This window comes from Gossypium arboreum, chromosome 10 (assembly GCF_025698485.1).
Source record: "Gossypium arboreum isolate Shixiya-1 chromosome 10, ASM2569848v2, whole genome shotgun sequence".
NCBI lineage: Eukaryota > Viridiplantae > Streptophyta > Magnoliopsida > Malvales > Malvaceae > Gossypium > Gossypium arboreum.
This window is the reverse complement of record NC_069079.1, coordinates 94,771,572-94,796,564: the sequence shown is the minus strand read 5'-3', so window position 1 is coordinate 94,796,564 and position 24,993 is coordinate 94,771,572. Positions and strand designations below refer to the sequence as shown.

The 24,993-nt window shown below is 32.0% G+C and overlaps 1 protein-coding gene across 1 annotated transcript; it reads left to right on the top strand.

The window, feature by feature from the left end:
• Positions 1-22,593: 22,593 nt before the first annotated feature.
• On the top strand, positions 22,594-23,850 carry LOC108450934 (uncharacterized). The gene is made up of 2 exons (XM_017748697.1): positions 22,594-23,021; positions 23,115-23,850. The coding sequence occupies exons 1-2, from the start codon at positions 22,594-22,596 to the stop codon at positions 23,848-23,850; spliced, it is 1,164 nt and encodes a 387-aa protein (XP_017604186.1).
• Positions 23,851-24,993: the final 1,143 nt, after the last annotated feature.

The following is a 24,993-nucleotide window of genomic DNA, read 5'->3' as shown; positions in this document are numbered from 1 at the left end:
GGGGTGTTACATTAATCTTTGATTGATTTTTTTTGTTCCAAAACCATACATGTCAAAACCAAACAGAAATAATGTATTGATGCAAGGCATATGCGCAAATACTTAGGAAAATTCATAACCACCTGATTAAAAAGAAAAAAAAAATCCCAAATGAAAAGTTGTCTCTTGCACTTTGATGAATTTACGAGCATTTAAGAAAAAGTCTCAAGCCTATAATAAATCACAACTCATTGAATTGATAAATAATCAAAACCCAAAAGCTTGACGCTTAATCTCAAAAGTTTTAACATATGTTAATTAGAATATTAAAAAATCAAATATAACATTCGAAACTTGAATTCAATAAAATTAGACATAAACCAAAATCCATAGCCAATACCGATTGAATTATTGCTTAAATCAAACACTGAACCATGCTTCAAAAGTTTATAAAACTTTAATGAATCATGGATAATAAAATATAATCCTTAAAAGAAAATACAAATTTGTACAACCAAACTGTAAATGTTTTCATAATGAAACACAATAACACATATTAACCCTAATGTTTTAGTAACTTTATGAGCATTTAAAAATAATAATAATAACAAAGCTCAACCAATTTATGCAATTTCCAAAAACAAAAAATGCAAAATAAAACAATCTTTATAGCAAAAATTTAAAGGTTTTAATCAAGAACCCAATGGCACGAATATTTATTGAATATCAAGAATCAAAACTTTTGTTAACAAGAACACAAAATTAATATTTTAAATCCATAAAATTTTCAAAAAATGAATCAATTCAAACACAATAGAAAATCAATTTGTTTTGAATGATTCGACATGATGAGACTTGAATGACACTTGTTAAAACCATAAAAAGAAACTTGATACAAAACTTAATACAATAGGATCTGTCATGTAAAATCATCAACAATAAATCATAAATAAAACTAGATGCAGAAGCGTAACTAAATTTATCGATTTCTTAAAATCTATGGATCTTGCAGTTTTGATATTCCAAATTAGCACACAAGTAATTTAGAGAATGTGAATCTCTTGTTTCTAAAGATGAGATATTAGAAAAGTTACTTATATGTAATTTGGGGACCATAACTCTAATAAATAACTTTGGTACATTACCCTAATTTATAATCAGTCCATCATCAATTAGAAATTAGTTACTAGAGTATCTACACATATTTGACTTATACTTTATTTAATAATTAAAGCCCAATAAACCTTAACTAAATTAGATCACTTTTAAATTGGGTTAACCTATTATGATAGTAAATAATAACATGTAATTAACCTTATTATATATGTGATGTTCATATTTTCTAACACTATTATGTTGTCTATTAAATTCAACTAGAGAGATACCTTGCTTTGGGCATTAGAGTAGATGAGTCCCAAAAAGATAGAAACATAGATGTAATTGTCTGGAATGAATATAAATCGAACAAGACTTAAGTTGAATTCATGCCGAATATGTTTATGGATTTACTACTTATGACATTCATGATGTGACCTACCTCAATCCTAAGTAACTAGCTATGTGTATGTAGCTTGTATAGTTTGAAATATTAAAAGCCTAAGTTCAATTGGTAATAGAGCCAAAAATTAGTATATTGGGTATAGGACTTATGTATAACATAACTTTATTTACAATAGTGGAAATGATATCCTCTCACAGATATTGTATGGTTGATGGAAAAGAAATGTGACCATCGGTCATGGAGGAAGATGTAATAGTTTCCATGAGATAAAATAGGATGATAATGAGTGAAAAGATTTTTAAGTCAAAGAGATTAAAGATATCCTATGAAGGTAACACACTAATGATAATGTCATTCGACAAGCATAATTGTACGTTAATTTCATAATGATACATAATAAGGGAGAGTTCAATCATGGTACTTTTCAATCATGGTACTTTTAGTATACTGACTTTATGGCTAAATAATGTCGTTTTTAATAGGCATAGAATCAAAACTTAATTACAAGCTATTAAAGCCCTAATTAAATATGTCCAATTGGTTCTTCTGCTATCTCAAAACAACCCGTTACGAATTGCATTTAGAATCAAAATATTGAAAGAATGAAAATGACGGAAAAAGAAATAGATTTATTATATTATTATCCACAGTAAATGCATTTTCTCACAAGGAACAAGAGATGACTTAGGAATTAATTTCATTTCCTTGAATTATTACGTAACTGATTGTATTTATATAATTGAGTTCAAGGTGAAAGTTAAATTAAGTAGTCATCAAGTTGTATAGAACAAGCCAATCAAATTTATTTGCTTATAGATTCTAGTATGGTAAAGTTGTTGTCACATCCCAAAAACTGGATTAGTAGAAATTGGGTTAGTAAATGGAGAGAGTGGTCACGCCCTGTTTTAGTTGAATGTTGTGTAATTGTGACAAGAGAATTAGTCTAATCCAATGGATAAGTGTTGTGCTTATGTGTGAAAGGTTTTGGATTCGAATCCCTCCCCTTAGATTTTTGTAATTTTTGTTCTAACCCCTAACCTTGAATGCTAAGGTTATCTTTTAATTTTGCTCAATTTTTGATAGGAATGAGCTTGTTGGTTTAGTGGTAAGGCTTCAAGTTACTTAGAGGTTTTGTGTTCAAATCCTCGTGCATACAAAATGAAAATATTTATGCAATTTCTTGCCTGTGCAGCTCATGTGGCTAGATTTGGGTGAAATTCAAACATTGGAATTTTCTACCACTCTGTCATCCCTCTCTTTCCCCACTTTTCATTTTTTTTGTCTATTTTGGTTACTGTAAATTTCTTCTATCGTTCCTTTTTTTTTCAATTATTGTTCATTTTTCTCCCTTTTCTTATTGTTTTTCTTTCTTTACTTTTTGTGGTATCATAGGTTCGCTTTGTCAATTCTTCGTTTTGCTTCTGGTAAGTGCTAGTTGATCTTAATTTTATGGATGTGGGTTACTTTTCTGTTTTCATTGTGGCTAAGTGGACTTTTGGTTGTGGGGATGGTATCAATCCTGGCTAATTCTATGATTTTATTAAGTGATGATTGTGGAACGGGTGACCTTCTAGCAAATTAGGTATTGTTAGGTTGCTATTTTCTTCGAGGTAAGTGATTAAATTTCTGGTTTTAGGGTTGGTTGTTAAGTGAGTTTATTGAATTCAAGTTTTAATTTTGGTGTTAGCTATTAATCGATTAGGTTTGGATGTCATATGTAGGTTTTTGATCGGTACTAAAGTGACGGAATATCCAAAAATAGTTGTGTGTAACAAAAACCTCAAAAAATAGCGAACGACACGATGCTGAAAAGTTTACTGTCGATGTCACATGACTGTATAGCAGACCGTGTGAGCCACACTGTGTGGGTTACATGGGCTAGGTTATTTGGGCCTGTGGGCCACACGAACTGTGTCAGGCTATGTGGGCCACACGAATGTGTGTCAGGCTATGTGGGCCACACGAACGTGTGTCAGGCCATGTGGGCCACATGGGCTTTTGGTCTCATTTTTTGAAAATTTTACCTAAGGTCGTATTTAATGTGCGATTCAAATTTAGTCATTCCGTAGGGTCCATGCTGTACAAATAACACTTTAAAACATGGAATATGATATTCTGCTACTGTATGTGATATGAATAATGAATGTGTAATTACTATAAGTATGTCAATAATGTGAAATTTGTATCTGATCTATAATTTGATATTTCTATTAACATGTTCGGATTACTCAAAGCATGACTCGTCCGTTTGCGTTTGAGTACGTATTATGTTCTATATGTGCATTGGGGTGGGATAATGATGTGTTGGGGGAAGTGTTGCCAATTTAACTACATATTCATAAGCCATCGTTGACGGGCAACTTGGGATGACTTAATTGGTGGTTTAACCACTTATCTATTCTGGAAGCTTGACTGCAATACTACTGGCTTGTCCACACTTATCAGCTTTGATTGCACTTATCTGTATAGTGACACACGCTCACTTAAGGTGTGTAGGGTTGGATGGGTATTTATTTACCCTAATTGGTGTGTAAGGATGGACAAAGATGGTGTGTAGTGGATGGGGGTAGGATCTGAATCTGCATTTGTAGTTGATTCTGTTTCTGAGTCTGCTTCTGTAACTGATTTTGTTTTCGAGTCTAAACTGTATCTAAATTTGTAACTGATCTGTCTGTTATATTGATATATGTTTTTTTTGTTTGGGCTGAGTTACAGATTGAGCTTGTTAGCTCACTCATTTACTTTTATCCTTTTAGGTAATCGTCATAACTAGGATTGGGTGCCATTTGGGAACTCAGATTGATTTCTCACATAAGTTGATTTGAATTATAAATAGTTGAACTTTTCTGGACTTTTGATTTTTGGATAAATTTTTGTTTTAATTTCGGTTTTTGTTATTTAGTTAAAGTTTTTTTGCATGTTTTTTGTTCATTAAAAAATAACAATTGATTTTCAAAATTAAACGAGCTAAGGATTTTTCGCCGCAAACTTGAAATGAGTTTTACGAATGATAATAATGAAAGTTTCAGAAAATGATAAATAGGTAAAATTATACATTTTCCCGTATAGAAATCAATATTTTCAACTTAACATCTCTGAAATTTCTGCTACAAAGTTAGGTATCATATTATGCGCTTTTCCAAAAAAAAAAAAAAAGACCCGCATGAGGTTTAGCATGTAAGAGTTTTGCCAAAAATTATATTTTCTGATCTTGCGACTTCCAAAGCTAGTTTTGATTTGGGTTTTTAAATGGAAAGTGTAATACCTCCAGATTTGACCATAACGTTCAGGTTGAGTTTAAGGTGTTACAGTTGCTATAATTTTAACAAAATTAAAATTGGGTTAAAAATAATTTAATTGGGATTAAAATTAATTTAATTGGAAAATTTAATTTAATTTAGTATAAATAAATAATATTTTAGGTATAAAAAAATTAATTATTGAATTAGATAAATTATATAAGCTTATTTAAAAGATGATAGCACACATAATTGTACATGAAAAACAACAAAAAAACCCACTTGGACAGAGGGATGGGTGGCAGACTTGATATTCAAGAGTGTCTGTGCCACCCACCAAAAACAGTCCCAGATGAGGTGGGTGGCAACCTTACATCTTTATTTATGCTTGAATTGATATGTTACGTTACAAACTTTTTTGGTGAGCTTGACAAGTAAACCCTATTCACATAATTTGCTTATAGTTGAGCCTTTTCATAAGAAAAATATTCTTGATCTCTAGAAAACCACTTACCTTGAAATTCAACATTTTTTTTTAATCTTTTAAATGAATTCTTTTACGTCTCTAGAACATCCACTATCAAAATATTAATTTTTATGTGTGTATATGTGCAGCATTCGAAGAAGAGTGAGCTACTCTTCCTCCAAACATTTTTTTGGTTGTATATCGTGGTTATTGTTTTTGGTTGTATATTGTGGTTATCCTTGGTTGAGTTGCAACTGGAGCTGAGACATAATGTTGTGTAAAGCTCAAATGGAGTGAAATGGTATAAATATTATTCAATTTGAACATACACATGGAGCGGAAAGTGTAAATATTATGTAAAATATATTTCAGAACTTTTAGAATTATCTTTAAATTCAAACTTATTTCATATGCATACATATTTATATATGAACCAACTAAACTCATAAGTATTCATATTAGTCAATCATTCAGTTGATGGTTACGGCAACCAACCAAGCATAATTTCTTCAATTCTTCTCTTATTGATTGAAGAAACTAAAAACTAAAAACTAAATCATCATAATGTTTATATTTACTACATTTTGCTCATTGGGTGAGGTTTTTAGAAAAAGCTGGTACTTTGCCATGAGTATGCTGATTTGATAAATTATAATAAATTTAAAAGATAAAAATATGAAGTACAAAATAATTTTGATGTTTAATAACTTTGTATAAGATACAAAATTTAGAATTATTTAAATATTGTTTTTAGATACATATTAATGTACCACAATTTTATAACATATTGAAAATGATTATGACTAATAATTAAACAACTAAAATATGTAAGTTATTGTAATATTGTCGATTTTGTTGTACTCGTGTATTCTTGTTATTCTTACACCATGTATATAATCATGTTATTTTTGTGAGTTCAAAATATTATAAATATATTTTTGCACGCTAATATTTTGTTTATATAGATTTGGATCATTTTCTTAATGAATATCATATTTATTTTATTTTTGTACCATTTTAGATTTTGCACAAGTTAATAACGGTTCAATTTAGAGAATTTGTATTCATGCCTAAATTTATCTCATATTTTACATAATATTTAATAATGATTCAGTTTAAAATTATATCTTTATACTGAATTTGTGTTCTTTTCATGTATTTAAAATGTTATGAATTTTATAATTTTATATATCAATAATTCGTTATATATAAATGTTGGACACCTTTATAAATTTGTATTGTTTCTATGATATATTATATTATATTTATTTTACATTGTTTTATATAATATTTTTAGTTTACCTTATATTTTGCTTAATTTACTATAATCATTTAATACACTTATAATTATTTTGACTCTGTTTATGAGTCTAAAATCAAATATTTCTACTCTTGATTTTACTCTTGGAAAAAAGCCCATAAGGCTTAAAATTTATTTCCAAAATTTAATGCTCTAAGGCAATGTCCTTTGGGAACTTGACTCCATCCCCCCCCCCCTCTCTCTTTTTGGACATACGGTAGTGATAAAGACAATGAAGAACCTAAGAAGTTCTCTTTGCAACTGCAACGAAGAGGATAAAAATGGTGGCGGTAGAGGCAATAACGAGCTTGGATGGTGGGGAAGAATGGTGAAAGTTGATGGAAGTAGTTTAGACAGTGAATGGTGGGTGAACGGTGATGATATTGGGAGAAAAAAAAGAGTGGATGAAAAATTGAAGAAAGAAAGAAAATTGAAACAGTTAATTAATTAAAAGTTTTTATTTTTAATTAAAAAAACTAAAACAAAATAGAAAAAGAATAAGTTAAATATTTTTATAGTACACGTGGCAAAAAATGATTGGATGAGATCAAGAATTCTACATTAACCATGTACATAAAAAAAATTAAATTAAAATTTAAGTAACAATTAAATCTAAAAATATTTAAATACCTAAAAGGAGGCCTGAGGTAGTTACTCATCCATGTCCTTGCCCCAGTCCTGTAGTCTTGGACCTAAATTTCATCTCAATTTAAATGAGGTCCAATATCTAATTTTTCTTTTATTAAATTAAATTATATTATATAATATATCTGATCAAACTTCATCCAACGTGCATGCCGACGCTGGTTTCCATTTACTTTATTGTCATTGTCAGGTTTTCATTGCCAACTAAAAGGTACGTTCTTAATTTTCTCAAATACTCAATATGACCCTCAAAAAAATAAATACATCTAAATAGTCAAAACGATATATATAATTATAACAAGCGAAACAGGTGGAGCCTCGAAGTTCATTCATGCCCATCTAAACTCATAATTCGTGTCCATAAAAATTCAAACTTAAAAAAGTTTCAACCTAAAAAATTCAAAGTTGAAAAAAATAAAAATCTAAAAAAATTCAAACACGAGAACGTTTGAGATTGAGAAAATCTGAATTTAATAAAATTGGAGTTTAAGAAAATTTGAGTTTTCAAGAATTTGAGAGCAAGGTTAATTGAATTTGAGTATGAGATAAATTTGTTTTAAATCTGAAATTTATAATTTAACAATTATAATAAATATTTGTTTAAAAGAAAAATATAATAGACATTAATAATTAATATAAATTTACGGTATTACTTTAAAAATAAAATGAAAATAAATAAAAATTATTTATTTTATAAATATTTATTAATAGTGAAAGCAATTAATATTTTTATGTCAAATTATAAAATGGAATAACTTTTTAAAACATTAATTGAATATAAAATATTTTAAATACTATAATTTTATATTTATAATAAATATATAAAACCTATAAAATTAAAGTTTAATGATAATATAAATATATATTGATATAATCTATTAATTTAATAATACGATGTTAGTGTTGTACATATCACAAATGATTAAACACGATTTATTATGTAATAATAGTAACTTTACTAATAAATTTAATTTTAATAATTTGGATATTAAGTTTTACTTTTAGTTTTTTTATTGATCAATTTTCAATATTTTTATTGATATTAAATTTTATTAATATTATTATCTTTATTTTAGTTTTTAATTTGAAATAAGTTTATTCTTAGTTTGGGTTTACAATAAACTTTAAATTGGGTTTAGGTTTAAGTTTGAGTTTAGTTGTTATTGGATTTGGATTTAGATTTGAGTTTAAATAGATATTATATTTTTATACCAAACAAAATTATATTTAATAAGTGTAAATTTGATTGATTTGATTTAAACGGTTTTGAATTTCAAAATCCAACCAACAATATCAAATCAACCGATTATCTGACCTTAATGCATATATATAAACTATTAATATATTAGATGGTTATATTTAATCATTAATGCATATATATTATTAATATTACATATGAGATGATATGATATAGCATTATTTAAAATAGTAGAAGGTTAACTTTCAATTGTACGAATACTATAGAAAGTTAGAATATATTTCAATTAATATAATAATAATAAATAATATATATTAATTAATAGATTGTTTACTACTATTATATTATGCAATATAGTATTACATAATGTAATAATATGTTTTAAAACAATTAATACATATATAGCTATTATTATAGGCTTTATTCACAATTTGGCCCTTGAACTATACCCATTTTCCCACATTTGTACCTAATTTTTTTGTCCCATTTTGGTACTTGAACTATAGTTTCGTTATACTCTTTGGCTCTTGTGATTAACAATGTTAAAACAATAGCAACTAATCAAAACATGCCATGTGTCCCTCGTTGATCGGTGATGTGGGCATTGATTGCATTGACTGAACCAAAAATTATTAAAATTATAAAAATATTAAAATTTGAAAAAAATATATTTAAAATATATAAAAGTTTTAAAATAATATTTAATATTATTTAAAATCATAAAAATTAAATAATGTAAAAAATAATAAAATTGGAAAAATATTTAAAATGTAAAAAAATATTACAAATATTTTTTTAAATATTTTGTAATTTTGTAATCGAGACACTATCTGGTATTAGAGCTAGGGAGTAGTAAGTATTTCTAAGTTCTAAAAATATTCAATTTGTTTTCAATATTTCTGAGTTTTGGTTTAACTTTCTTTACTAATGTATTATTATTTTTGTTAAGTTTTGATACACAGTCCAGTTAATTATGGGTTAGGCATATTAAGGACAAAGTATCCCTCTAGACAATTATAATAATCTAGAAATCCTGATAGTGGAACCCTCTTATAGGAAATAAGAAAACAAAATATGTTTCCCTTCCTTAGAAAAACCAATTCTTCTGTAAGCTTTGCTTCCAATCAATCCCAATAGTTTGACTAAACCTCAAATAACACTGTTAATGAATAAAAAGAAAATTATGAAAATATTCCTTAAAGATTTGATAATTGGACTCTCCCGAGAGATCCAATAAACCAAGTTTATAAGAAAAAAACTTTTGAAAACTTAAATGTCTTTTGTAGTTACGTTATAAAAACAAAAGAAAGAAGTTTACATATTCAAAAAGAATATGAAACAATCCAATTATTAGATAAAGTTGTCATTAATAAACTCAGAGAACAAAAATATAAATATGTCCATTTTTTATTAGTCCAAATTGGTGTCAAACCTCTTAATGTTGAAGCAACTAAAAATACCTCAATTTTAATTGTCTTAAGAGACACATTATGTTTAATGACTCATTACTAGGAACTATAGAAACAAGCCTATGTACTGGCCCAATATATTTTAATTGTTACCAAAATTTTATGGTTTCTTTAACCAATAAAAATATTTTACAATCTTTGACCCTTCAAATCCAAACCCATAATTACAAAATGCTTCCTATAACTGAAGTACTAACTTTAGTCAATCGGCTCCACTTCAAAGCTATGTATTTTGTAGTCAATACCAAGCCTTTACTTCAAAGTCCAAAAGGAGAAACCCTTTTAATAGAAACAAATACTTTAAGATCTCATACCACAATCCTAAGAACAATACAATGGCATGAAATCAATATTCCTGATAGGTGGAAACTTGAAGGTGTTATAGACCCTGTTGCACCAACCCTAATTAGAAGCAATTCACTAAGTGAAAATTTCCAACACCAAGATGACACAGTTGATTTGATATTCCACAGGCCACTAATAATGCCTCTAAGACATTCCTTTAAAATAGGAAGTACCAGCACGAATTTTAGGAGGTTAAATTTAAAAGAAGAATCAAATTTAGAAATACGAATAGCAAATTGAAGGATAGCTAGAGCCTCTGTTGTAACACCCCAAACCTGGCCTGGACGTTATGGTCGTATCTGGCGATGTCATATTGAAGTGTTTTTCGCAAAGTGTGAAATCATTAAAGAAAAACCCTTTCCATATTTATCTTTGTTGTGTTATCTTAATGATGATTTTTAAAATGAGTCGTTAAACTTGTGAATGAATCAAAAGGTATTTATTAAAAACTTCTTGAAAGTCAAGACATTGTTTTATAGCGGAAGGTTTCTAAATCAATTGTGTTCTTGCGTTTACTTTGTAAAACATTGTTTCATTTTAAAACTCGAGTTCCTAATACTAGCAGTTATAACCAAAGCAAATTAAAATCCCAAATTAAAAATAAATTCCAAAGAGGCCTTATTACATTAAAAATACCCAAAAATAAAATTACTTATAATTTTAAAATTAAACACGAAAGTATGTGTAGTTATGTGGCCATCTTTGAGTTCCTCGCAGCACCTATCCGCTTAAGTCCGGGGATTACCTGTACAGATAAACAGATGGGTGAGTTATGAAAAATTCAGTGTGTAATTCCATAACAAATAATCAAACAGTGAGTATATACAGTCTGGGCCTAAGCCCAATCCAATGACAATTCAGTATCGATTAGGGCCTTAACCCATTACAGTATCAGTATCAGTTGGGTTAAAGCCCATTTCAGAGACAATATAGTACAAATATGCAATCAAAGATCCTACCCAACCAACCTCTACACTCCATCTCCGTCCAACCCTGCACTCCATGTGGGGATATAATCAACCTACCCACCCATCCCTACACTCCAAAATAGCATCGATTATTGCACCAAATAGTATTTGCAGCAAAGCTGCCAGTACAGTACACTTCCTCCAATCATAATATAACCCATCCCTATGCAACATATCATGCAACATTTCATGTCGTATCATAATATCATACGTGTATTCAATATGTTTAAAGTGGCATGCTTAAATATATTTATGCATTTCATAGGGGCATAATAGTCATTTTACCAATTAAGGGTCCAGGTACACTTACCTGCCCAACAGTAGGTCTACAGTCGTCTCGAGCGACCCGTGCAACCTTAACAGTCAAACAATGAAAATGGCCTAATGCCCATAATGCGGGCCCATGTGGGCCCACACATTTGCGTGGCCCATATAGCCCAAAAATGGCCTTGGCCCTGTGGATTACACAGCTTGGCCCAATAACTTCCACACGTCTGTATGGGGTCCACACGACCCATTTTGGCCCAACATGGCCCAATACGACCTCGGCCCGTGAAATCACTCATGGCCAGTCTTAATGGTCTTACACCCAAATTTAGTCATACGGACTACCACACGAGCAAACATATGCTCGTGTAGCATCATCATTCACTTGTTCCTGCTTTTTGCCGATTTCCATAGTTGGAGTGGTGATTACACACCTCGTTTATGAAAATGTACGAAAAGCCCAGGAGCACCAAAACCTATATTCAATCAAGATATTCTATTATCATTTGACAATAGGGTTAAACAACCCCTCTTAACATTTATCCCAAAATATTCATTAATACTTGCCTTGGTCGAACTACTGAGGATCACACTCTTAATCCGTTACACGAGACTGATTACAAACCCCTTTAGAGATATCTTACAACACAACCGAGACTTAATAACCTAAACCATTTATTTATTATACCAACAGTTTGCATCAAGAGCATAACCACTTACCGAAAGCTCCAAACTCAGAATAGGAGAAAAAGCAATCGGCCCACACCCCCAACAAAAGCCAAAAGCACACTATTTGATAGAAGCAAGGGCTAGCACAACCACACCCTTAACAAAAATCGACAGCAAAGAAGGGTGTTAGGTATAAGACTATTACGACAGAAAGAGAGGGAAAAATAATAATTACGCACTCGAACCTAAGATGGAGTATTCGACTAACACAAAAGGTGAAAGGAGAAGAGAATCGAGAGAAAGAAAAGAAAGGGAGAGTATTCGGTCAAAGCTTGAGAGAGAGGAGGAGAAGAAGTAATCGGTCAAGAGGAAAACTGATTGGGGGAAAAGGGAAGGATGACTATTCGGTCAAAGTAAGGAAACAAAAACACGATAATGCCCAAATGATCTTATGCAATATTCAACCAAAGGTAACGATGGAGGTACACTTGAAAGAAGAGTAAAGGAAGAATAGGGAATCGGTAAATGAAAATAGGGGCAGGGACAAACCAAGATGAAACAAAAATGAAAACGAGCGATTCAAGCACAACCCCTAGCTCAACTCAGCCACCAAAAATGAAAATAAAATTGCCAAAAATAGAAAATTAGAGAGATAACCCACCTCAGCCGAAATTCTTGAGTAGCTAGCTTACCAATTCGGCACTAACTCTTCCACAATTCAAAATCCCCCATTTTCCTCCTAAAATTCCTCCATCATAATCTCCTCAGCGACCAAATTCAAACTCCACTCAACTCAGCAGTGTTTCAGTCAACCTCAACTTCCCACACGGCAAGAGCAGCAAAATAAAACACTCCTTGCGCAAAGCAGGACTCGAACTCAAGACCCTCAGTAACAATAACACGCCACTTATCCCTTAGACCAATAGACCCTTTCTGACATAAAATACACAAATTTATTTAAGAACCTACTGACTAGAGACAGGGCTTATTCAAATTAAAAACAAAACTTTTGCACAAGTCAAGGCTTGAACCCAAGACTTTTCAGACACTTCTTAGGACACTTAACCACTGAAGTAGACATGCATTTGTGTGTCAACCATGCAAAAATAAATACTTAGAATTTTGAGGTGTTACAATTCTACCCCCTGAAAGAAATTTTCAACCTCGAAATTTACCTGATCAGAACAAATGAGGGTATTATTATCGCATCGCCTCCTCGGGTTCCCACGTGGCCTCCTCAGAGTTGTGATTATGCCAAAGATCCTTAACCAGTAGAATAAACTTCTTCCTTAAAATCTTTACATCACGATCTAATATCTGAATCGGCTCACCCTCAAAGGTCAGATCTGGCTTAACCTCAACCTTCTCAACTGAAATAACATACGTGGGATCAGAGCGGTAGCGCCTCAGCATAGAGATGTGAAATACATTGTGAATCTGGTCCAACTCTGGAGGTAGCTCTAACTTATATGCAACCAGGCCCACACATTTCAGTATGCGGTGAAGCCCAATAAACCTAGGGCTCAACTTGCCCTTCCATCCAAACCTCAGTACCTTCTTCCATGGCGAGACCTTGAGAAAAACGAATTCCCCCACAGAATACTCAATCTTCTTATGCTTCAGATCCATATACGACTTCTGTCTGTCTGATGTCGCCTTCAATCGATCTCTAATTAGTTTAACTTTATCCTCGGTATTAGAAACCAATTCAGGGCCCATAACACGTCGCTCGCCCAACTCAGTCCAACACGAAGGAGTACGACACCTACGACCATATAATGCCTCGTAAGGTGCCATTTGTATGCTAGACTGATAGCTATTGTTATAAGCAAACTCTACTAGTGGCAAGTAATCCTCCTAAACTGCCTCGAAAATCAATCACACAACTCCTTAACATGTCCTCCAGTATCTGAATCACCCTCTCTGACTGACCATCTGTCTGAGGATGGAATGCAGTACTGAAGTCCAACCTTGTACCCAGAGCTTCATGTAGCTTCTTCTAGAACTGAAATGTGAAGCGAGGATCCCTATCAGAAATTATAGAAACCAGTACCCCATGCAGTCTCACTATCTAAGACACATACAGTTTAGCCAACTTCTGTAAGGAGTAATCAATACGAACTGGTATGAAATGGGAAGATTTGGACAATTGATCCACGATGACCCATACTGAATCCTTCTTAGTAGGCGTTAATGGCAGTCTACTAACGAAGCCCATAGTCACTCTCTCCCAATTCCAAAGTGGAATCTTAACTGGCTGAAGTAACCCTAAAGGTAACTGATGTTTAGCCTTAACCTACTGAAAAGTTAGACATTTACCCACAAAGTAGGTAACTTCACGCTAAAGAGCCAGCCAAGCATGCTACTTTTTCATTTTACGCGATTAAGTACTTTTTCTCAAATTGAGCTATTAAACGATAAAATTAGCTCAAGAAATTTTAACACATACATATTCACATGCTGTAAACACCAAAAATAATATTAAAATAATTTTATGAACTCAAAATTGTGGTTCTGAAACAACTATTCTGATTTGGCTAAAATCGAGTTGTTACACTCGTATTAGGGATTTTATGATTGAATACAAATGGTTTTAATTTGGATGCAAATTTATGACTCAAAATTGTATGTTTGCTTGTGATGTGAGTCTGGTAATGCCTCGTATCCTATTCCAGTGTTGAATACGGATAAGGGGTGTTACACTAAATCCAATTCATAACATATGCTCGAGAGGATTTATATCAGGATTACTCGTCCAAGCTAAATCCTGTCAACAACAAATGCAGGACCTCATTCATTTCAAGAAATCACATATCTATTAATTTTCATTTATTCAACGAGATTTAAAATTTTCAAAAATTTCTCGGCATGTAATTATTTCATACATCTATAACATTCATATAATTTAATTGATCACATTCCACATTTGTTCCAAGCATAAAACTAACATTTTTCTCATTTATCCTTTATCAGACATTTTTGTTAATCAGGCTTTGTCAGGTATATTTTCAACGTCATATACATATATGATATTTATACAATTGACAAACACAACACTTAATGCAAGCATAAAAACATATAAAATTTAGTTACAAGAACTTGCCTCGACAAATGTCAGTGTACATAAATCTACTAATCCGAAATTTTCCTCTTTTCCTTGTTCTACCTCCGAATTTGGTCCATTCGGATCTATACGAGTAAATTTAACGTCAATTTATCACATTTCACATTCATGTGGACTCAATTTACATCCTAGGTAAAATTACCTTTTTGCCCCAAACTTTTCCATAAATTCTAATTTCGTCCCTATGCTCGGAAAATAAAATTTATACAATTTACTCCCTATTCCAAGCCTAACCAAAATTTCAACATAAAATTTTCAGCAAATATATTCTATAAATTTCAAAATTTTTCATCAATTTTCACCACTTTGCATTTTAGTCCCTAAATCATGTTTTCATCAAAAATTGCTTTGTAAATGTTATCTATGAACAACCTTTCATTTTCTACCATAAATTTCAAATTTTCAGCATATACATGTAACACCCTTCTCCCGTATCCCTCGCCAGAATAGGGTTCGAGGTGCTACCAGATTTAAACTCAACCATATATATAAAACCAGATCGTAAAAATTTTTGATTAATTTTAAACTTTTTATACACGCGTATATTATCCTTTAATTGGGCTTACAAGGCCCCAAAACATTCATGAGACATTATTAAATATTTACCAATATCTTAGTCTTGTATAATTTACTTACTCAACAATGAATCACAATTCAAATTCTAAATATACATGCTATAAACCACATCACAGGAGATAATAACATACAAGCATATGAATAATCAAACTACCTTAATAACAAGCCAAAGTCTTTGGCTTAATCATAATATTACATACTCAACTTTACTACCCTATACATTCCATAGACTCGAAACACTAAGATTTACTTACGCCGATAGCGTAGACTCGACAATGTGATAATATCTCTGACGGCCTCCAACCCGAGCTAACCTGACAACCCTAGGGAATATGGGAAAGAAAAGGGGAGTAAGGTTTACACTTAGTAAGTTCATAAGAAAACAATTAGCAACTAATTAACAAGTTTTATCAATGTTTACAACATAATCACAAATTCACTACAAGTTATCTTCCTGAGCAATAGTCACTCAATTATTTATAACTAGAGCTACTAAAATCCAAATCAATTGCCGTTAATTTTCCCTAAAAATAGACTCATATATATTCTATCCATAAAATTTTTAGAATTTTTGGTTTCGCCAATCAATACTAGATTTTTCTTAAAATTTCCCCTACTTCACTGTTTGACTAATCTGACCACTCTTCACTACGAATCAAATTTCTCATTGTACAGAATTCAAAATATGTTCTAGTTGATTTCATTTGAAACTAGACTCATTAAGGAGTCTAAGCATATAAATTTTATCTTATAACCATTTTTTTACAAATTATACTGATTTTCTAAAAATAGAACAGGGGACCCCGAAGTCATTTGACTCTGTCTTACGCCACTTCAAATATCTCATTATCAGCAATTCATTTGCTTATACGGTTTCTTTTATAAGAAACCAGACTCATTAAGCTTTAATTAAATAATTTATTCAGCTTCTAACTCAACTTCCACAATTTATGGTGATTTTCCAAAATCACATTGCTGCTGCTATCCCAAGCAGATTTATTACAAATTTACTCTTTCACACATTCTTTGCATTCACATTATTTAAACATGTATATCACCAATCAATTTCATCACATATCTATAATTTCACTTAAGCATAATATCAATACAATACATCATGCTCAATGATTCGCACACAACCATTCAAATTAGCAATTATAAGATGGTTCCGCACATAGCCCACCCTTATCGATAATTTACGATGGTTTTACCCTTACTCACATATATGACATAGGCATTTAAATACTTCAGTGTCAACTTTAATTCAACCAAATTTAACCATTGTACCATTTCATAACCACAGTTACTTTCGTCATTCATATCTAAATGGTATTTCACATAATTCACATAACCTTTCACCATGACCAAATACACACATACACATATGACATCTTCACCTATGCTTTTCATTTCACATTCATGATTCAATTCCAATCGATCTAACATGTATAAGTATATATCACATACCTGGCCAACTTAATGTATTGAACGAATTCAATTTTCAATTTAACACAAGGTCTCATAGTCTTAGACTTTTATCAAATCACCGGCATTTAGCCTGCTAGGTTTTAAACCTGAATTCATCACCGGCACGAAGCCTGCTAGACTTTAAGTCTGAACTCATTCACCGGCATTTCGCTTGCTAAGCCTGAAGCCCGATATCATTTCACCGGCATTATAGCCTACTAGGCCCGAAGCCCGATAATATTATTCACCAGCTTAAAGCTTGCTAGGCCGAGGCCCGAATATCACATTTCAATAAACAATTCACCTGTTCTTTCATACTTTCATAACTTATACTTCAATTACGTATAACTGAAACACATATCTATGAACAAATATTTTCATCCTTTCAAACACATAGGGTTGAATTTCCACATTGGAACACATATCTTAGTACATCATTTAATAGTATCAAAGTCGACTAGATATGCTAGTCACATACGGCTCATAACATTAATTTAATATTCATTCAACACAAAGAACATATGTGTATATATATATATACAATCAAACATCTTCTTAATTATGATTATTCAACTCTTAAGCATATAACATGATCAAACACAAACACTTAAAAACTTACCTTGGATTTTATTGAATAACTACGGATTGACTAATCGACTAGTTTCGCTTTCCCTTTATCCAAAATTGGCTCCTTATGCTCTGGAGCTTGATTAACAAATTCAACTTATCACATCTCTATTATTTAAAACCACATTCGGCAATTTATAAAATACTATAATTATCACATCTTATTAAACCAAAATCACATTTGGCACATAAAAAAAAACATTGATAAGTCTCAAAACACAGACAACACTTATCAAAGTCATGTAATTTACACACTTCAAATGGCACTACTACATTCATTAATCTTACTTTCATACAACCACTCTTAGACCGTAATATAACATCAAGTGCACATGCTGTTCATATAGTCGAATATCACTTAACTAATTAATTAAAAAATCTTTTAATACTTAATTCCACAAGTCCATTCGGCATTAGCTCATCCAACTCATATTTTTCATTGACAACCTCTATAACTACAATTTATTCACATCCTTATTCATGCTATATTCGGCCATTATAAATAAATAAAAATATATAAATAATTACACAATGATCACTTTAGTCAATTATAAATTCTCAATTAAATCACATATATCATTTACAAGCTCAAACTCATCCTTTACCTCATTTCTCTCTTTAATTCATATTTGGCAATCTTTCTAACCGCTTAAATGATTATAACACAATGACATTTTAAATTCAATCAAAGATGATCTCACATTTACAATTTACAAATGGTAATTTCATTCTATTTATCTCAATTTACTAACAAACCCAACCTTGCATGGATTTAAGCACATTCGGCCATTATTTAACAACAATTCATCCACATCACAATTCATGTTCATATTCGGTCATCTATACCCATACTAACCATATAACTATTAAATTCCAAATTTAAACACAAGTATAACATTTTAACACAATGGCTGAACACTTCAAGAAGTTACCAAGACTCATCATTTGCTATTTCACACACACTCACATCCAATCCTTTTTATTAAACACTCAAAATCAACCATCTTCATGCCTCATCACAAAAACATCAAAACACCAACCAAGAAATACAACATCCATGGCCGAATATCATCTCCATCAAATAGCAAAATTTGAACCATGAGCTAGGTAGAACTCAAACTAACAACTTAAAATATACATGAATTTCAAAGAATAATATCAAACATACCTCAATCTAGTTACAAGCATGGCTGAACTTCTTAGAAACTTTTCCTTTTCTCTTTTACTTGGTTTTTCGGCTAAGGAAGAACAAAGATGAACAAACTTTGTTCTTTTTCACCCCTTTTTATTTTATTAATTCTTATTTCATATAATAAAACATTTAATAATTATATTTCTTATATATATAAAATGCATATATTACAAATCATCTTTATCATGGCCGGCCACTAACTTTAAATTGGACAATTTGACATGCAAGCCCTCCCTTTTAATAAGCCATGCATTATTCAGTCACCTCATTTCTTCCTAACACATTCTTCAAGTTTATCATATAAGTCCTTTTTCATAATTTCACATTCAAATGACAAAATTTATACATGATACTTTAACAGATGATACTTCGCATATAATAAACATAGAAAAGAGCATTTAAATAATTTTGTGATCAGTTTTGTGGTCTCGAAACCACTTTTTGACTAGGGTCAAATTAGAGCTGCCACAATACATCCATGACCCATTTTTCATAATTTGATAACTTCTCAAATTGATCCCTCAAATAGATAGAGTAAGCTATCACGATTTCAAAAATCTCAAAATTACTAAAAATAGGACAAGAAAACTTACTCAATTTGGCCAAGAAAGTTTCTTCTATCTCTCCTAGGGTTTTCATGTATTATTTTGTGGAAGAAGATGATAAAAATGATTTTATTTCTATTTAATTAATTTATCATCTTTAATAATTTTGGTTTCCAATGTAGTACCTAGTCTTTTTCTAATTTTCCATGGATGAATCATCCAAAAATATCTACTAACTTTTTATTAATGGTTTAATTATCATATAAGGACCTCAAGTTTTTAATTCCATAACTATTTAATCCTTCTAGCTACTAGAATTCAACTTTTGCATTTTATGCGATTTGGTCCTTCTCGTAATTAAACACATAATTGATAAAATTTTCTTATCAAAATTTTCACATGACATTTCTTTCATATTACGGACCATAAAATAAAATTAAAATAAATTTTATTTTCGGCTCCAATTTGTGGTCCCGAAACTATTGTTCCGATTTCACCGAAATTGGGCTATTACAACTCTCCCCTTATGGAATTTTCATCCTCGAAAAGTTTACAAGTAAAGAGATTCCAACATTACTTTCTCATGTTTCCATCTGGTTCCCAAATAGCTTTCTCTATATCGTATCATTGTCAAAGAACTTTCACTAAAGCTATTTTTCGTTTCTTTCACTTCAAGTGCCAGAATTTCAATCAATCTCTCGCTATAAATTGTGTCAGGCTGAATTTAACATTTATCAAAATAATAATAGATGATGGGTCGGATCGATACTGTCATAACACATATACTCATAAAAACATTGTGAATTCTGTAAAACTCTGATAATAATACCAATCAATACGCAACAGGTCCAATTCTTTTCAATAATCTTATATGATCTAATAAACCACAGATTTAATTTTCCTTTACGGCTAAACTGGAGAACTTTCTTCTATGGCAAAACTGTCAAAATATTTTATCGCCAATCTAAAACTGTAGTTCTTTTCTTTTTAGATTCACATCAAATTTCTGACGATCAAATACTACTTTTAAACTATCTCAAATCACTTCATTTTTCTTCGGTTTCAAAGAATCAAACCTGCTACATGTATCTTTTCTCACTGAACTCCGTCCAAAACACCAGAGTTTTACATTTGTCACCATATAAAGCCTTATACAGTTTTGTACTTGACTGTTAACTATTATAATAAGCAAATTCAAGCTAAGGCAAATATTTGTCTTAATTACCTTCAACTTCAAGTACACCACATCGAAGCATATCTTCCAAGATATGAATCATATGTTCAGATTGATCATCCATCTAAAAATGAAACACGGTACTGAAATGTAACCGTATACCCAGAGTTTCTTGTAACTTGTTTCAAAATTGAAATTTAAACTGTAGATCTCTATCAGAAATAACAGAAACTAGCACCTCATATAATCGACAATATCAAAAAATTATAATTCAGGCAATCTATCAAGTGAAAAACCCATTCATGCCAGAATAAAATGTACAGGCTTCATTAAACAATTAAATTACTCAAATAGTATCTATCTTTTTCATAGATAGGGATGATCCTAATATAAAGTTCATAATAACTTTGTCTCATTTTCATTTCAGTATTTTCACTGACTATAACCATCTCGAAAGTATCATCTCTATCTTATTGATACATTTAGCATTTAAATATAGATTCAAAGATACCATCTTTCATTTCGGGCTACAAGTACATCTTTTTCAAATCGTTGTGCATCTTATCATTTCCTAGATAAACAGACATAGTACCACTGTGATCACTCATGTAAAATTTTCTGTAAAAGTTATAAATTCTTCAGTACACAGGCTCTATATCAGAATAACATACAATCATCAAATTAAAATCTACTATCTTGATTCAATAATTATTTCATTCTATACCCGTTTAACTTACAACTCATTATCATATTTCTGAGTTTCGCTATTCTGTCATAGAAACATCAATTTAGCTCTATACTGTAACACCTGTAACGCCCCAAAAATTGGGCCTGGAAAGAATTGGGCCTTGAGTCAGGGATTCAGAGTGGCCATGTGGACTGTTTAAAATAAGTGTTTATACCTTCACTTTTATTTTAGATTATTTCCTTTATGTTTTTGGGTTTTTAATTTGTAATAAGGCCGCTTTAATTATTTTTAATTGTTTTTAGTATGTTTTGTTAGCTTAGATATGATATTGTTTCAATTGTTTGAAATTGAATAGCTCTAGGGCGCGTTTTAAAAAGGTTACATGATTTCAAAATATCGCGATAACAAAACAAAGCTTCCGCAATGAAAACGTTTTCAAAATTAATAACCTTTTCAAATAGTTTTAAACGAATTGGTTTTCCCTGAACAATCACTCAGTTAAAGTGTGGCAATGGTTGTGTGCATGTCTAGGATTGGATCCGTGAAGAGCTGGGTACTTAAGCAGTCTAATTGACTCACCTCCTCTTTTCTGGCATCCTATCTGGTGCACAGCTTCCATTCACTTTAATCTTTAACGAAGATATTCTTTAAACATTAAGAAAGACTTTAGATAAAACATGACTTTTCTAATAACGCTTCAATGTGACACGCCGTATTCGGTCGTAACGTTTGGGCCGGGTTTGGGGTGTTACATTTAGTGGTATCAGAGCCCGGTTGCAACAACTCGGCTATGTATCGTGTCCAAACGTTTTTATAAAATTTTGAAATCTAGTTTCATGGAAAAACACTGAAATTGATTTTATGGAAATGTTAGAAAATTCTTTTAAATTTTGTTTTCAAAGTACACAAAAATAAATTTGAATTTCTGATTTCTGAAAAAGTGGCACCCTGAATCCCCGGCACCAAATCTGTAAGTACCTTTTCTGAACTTTACTAAGTATCTATTATATTACTGAGACTCTGCTATGACATTGTAGTTAGAGCTATATTGAGACTATAAGATTGAGACTGTAGCTAGGCTGAGAATTGCGAAAGCGAACTCTGAAACTCTATCTGGGCATAAAACTCTTAATACAGGCAATTCGATAGATACAATGAGCACACGTGGTACTCGTGGATGGGGTACTAGGGGTCGTGGTAGAGGTCGTAGAGGGGCACGAACTGAGTCCCTTGCCACTGATACTATACCTGTGGTAGACGCTAGTAAGACACCGGTATCGCCTATGACAGATAGTGGGACAAGACCGTATGATTGTACGGCTGGGGATGACGCACTGTCCCAAGCCATGCTTCGTATTCTAGAGAGGGTCGCCAGACCCAACACTAGTACCGAAAGCCGTGGGTCAGTTTCGGAACGTCTCCGATCGAATGGAGCAGAAGTTTTTAAGGGCATTTCTGGAGTAGCCCCGAATGTGGCTGAGTACTGGTTGGAAGCCACGGAGAGAATAATGGATGACCTGGATTGCAAGGCTGAACAAAAGCTGAAAAGGGCGATATCACTACTTAGGGAGGAAGCTTACTAGTGGTGGTTGACTGTGAAAGAGGGTACCCAACTCGAGCGGATTACTTGGGAATTCTTTAAATCCGCATTTGAAGGGAAATATGTTGGGGCAAGCTATGTAGATGCCCGAAGGAAGGAATTCTTAAACTTAACTCAAGGGGATCGGTCTGTTACTGAGTATGAGGCAGAGTTTTTGCGACTTAGCCGATATGCCCGTGGAATAGTAGCAACAGAGTACGAACGTTGTGTTCGGTTCGAGGATGGCCTCCGGGATAGTCTACGAGTATTAATAGCTCCACAGAGGGAGCGAGATTTTGCGACATTGGTAGAGAAAGCTAAGATAGCTGAGGATGTAAAGCGCGCTAAGCTCCAGAGTTGGGAAAAGAAAAGGAGTAAAAACAAAATAGATTTAAAGCCCTCCAATTCTGATCAGAGGCATAGGAAAAGTGCCAGGGCAGATGGGCCGGTCCGAGCTGAAGCCCCTATTGCTGCTTTTAGATTACAACCTTGTGTTGATTGCGGGAAAAGCCATTATGGCGAATGCTGGAAAAGGATTGGAGCCTGTTTAAGATGCGGATCAATGGAGCATCGTTTCAGAGAGTGTCCTCGGAGACCAGATTATGGACAAACTATTGGTACGGGTAATATACAGCCACCGAGGGGTGGTCAGCAGCCAGTAAGAGGCCGTAGCCATGGAATGGGTCGTTGTCGTGGAGCACCAGATAGGGGTATGGGACATGCTGAGGCGAGACAGCCAGCTTTGGTCTATGCAGCATGTCGCCGTGAGAACAGAGACTCTCCGGAAGCAGATGCTGGTACGTACTTCTCTCATGGTGTATTAATTACTTAATTTACAATTACAGCTAGAGTGCGTAGCAGAAGCATAGTGGTTTGACTTGAGTAATACAGTTAGTTGATAGTTGAAAATTTCGAGGATGAAATTTTTTTAAAGGGGATAGAGTTGTAACACCCCAAAAATTGGGCCTAGAAAGAATTGGGCCTTGACTCAGGGATTCGGAGTGGCCATGTGGACTATTTAAAATAAGTGTTTATACCTTCACTTTTATTTTAGATTATTTCCTTTATGTTTTTGGGTTTTTAATTTGTAATAAGGCCGCTTTAATTATTTTTAATTGTTTTTAGTATGTTTTGTTAGCTTAGATATGATATTGTTTCAATTGTTTGAAATTGAATAGCTCTAGGGCGCGTTTTAAAAAGGTTACATGATTTCAAAATATCGCGATAACAAAACAAAGCTTCCGCAATGAAAACATTTTCAAAATTAATAACCTTTTCAAATGGTTTTAAACGAATTGGTTTTCCCTAAACAATCACTCAGTTAAAGTGTGGCAATGGTTGTGTGTATGTCTAGGATTGGATCCGTGAAGAACTGGGCACTTAAGCAGTCTAATTGACTCACCTCCTCTTTTTTGGCATCCTACCTGGTGCACAGCTTCCATTCACTTTAATCTTTAACGAAGATATTCTTTAAACATTAAGAAAGACTTTAGATAAAACATGACTTTTCTAGTAACGCTTCAATGTGACACGCCGGATTCGGTCGTAATGTCTGGGCCGGGTTTGGGGTGTTACAACACCCCTTACCCGTATCCATCTCCGGATTAAGGTTACAAGGCATTACCGATCAAAATATAGTTCAGAACAGTCTTTAATTACTATTCATGCATAAAGTGATATATTTTCCTTTACAAAAAAATTTTATACTCAAATTAATAACCATCCTCTTATTCATACAAGTCAATTTCTTTTATATAAAGCACATTACCAATTAAAATCAAACATGCATTATTAATCATATTACATATACGAACCATGCTTCAAAATTCAACCATATCAATATCATGGATATAATCAAATTTTCGAACCAATTAACTTGCATTAAAACCATACTACGTATGCTTTATAAATATATAATTCAAACCTTATGACTATCAAATTTCATAGCATGCAAATGACTAAATCATTAACCAAC

Coding starts and splice junctions, on each gene's coding strand:
- LOC108450934 (XM_017748697.1), top strand. CDS start 22,594: ATGAGCACACGTGGTACTCGTGGATGGGGTACTAGGGGTCGTGGTAGA. Junction 23,022..23,114: donor CTTAGGGAGGAAGCTTACTA/GTGGTGGTTGAC, acceptor TGTTGGGGCAAG/CTATGTAGATGCCCGAAGGA.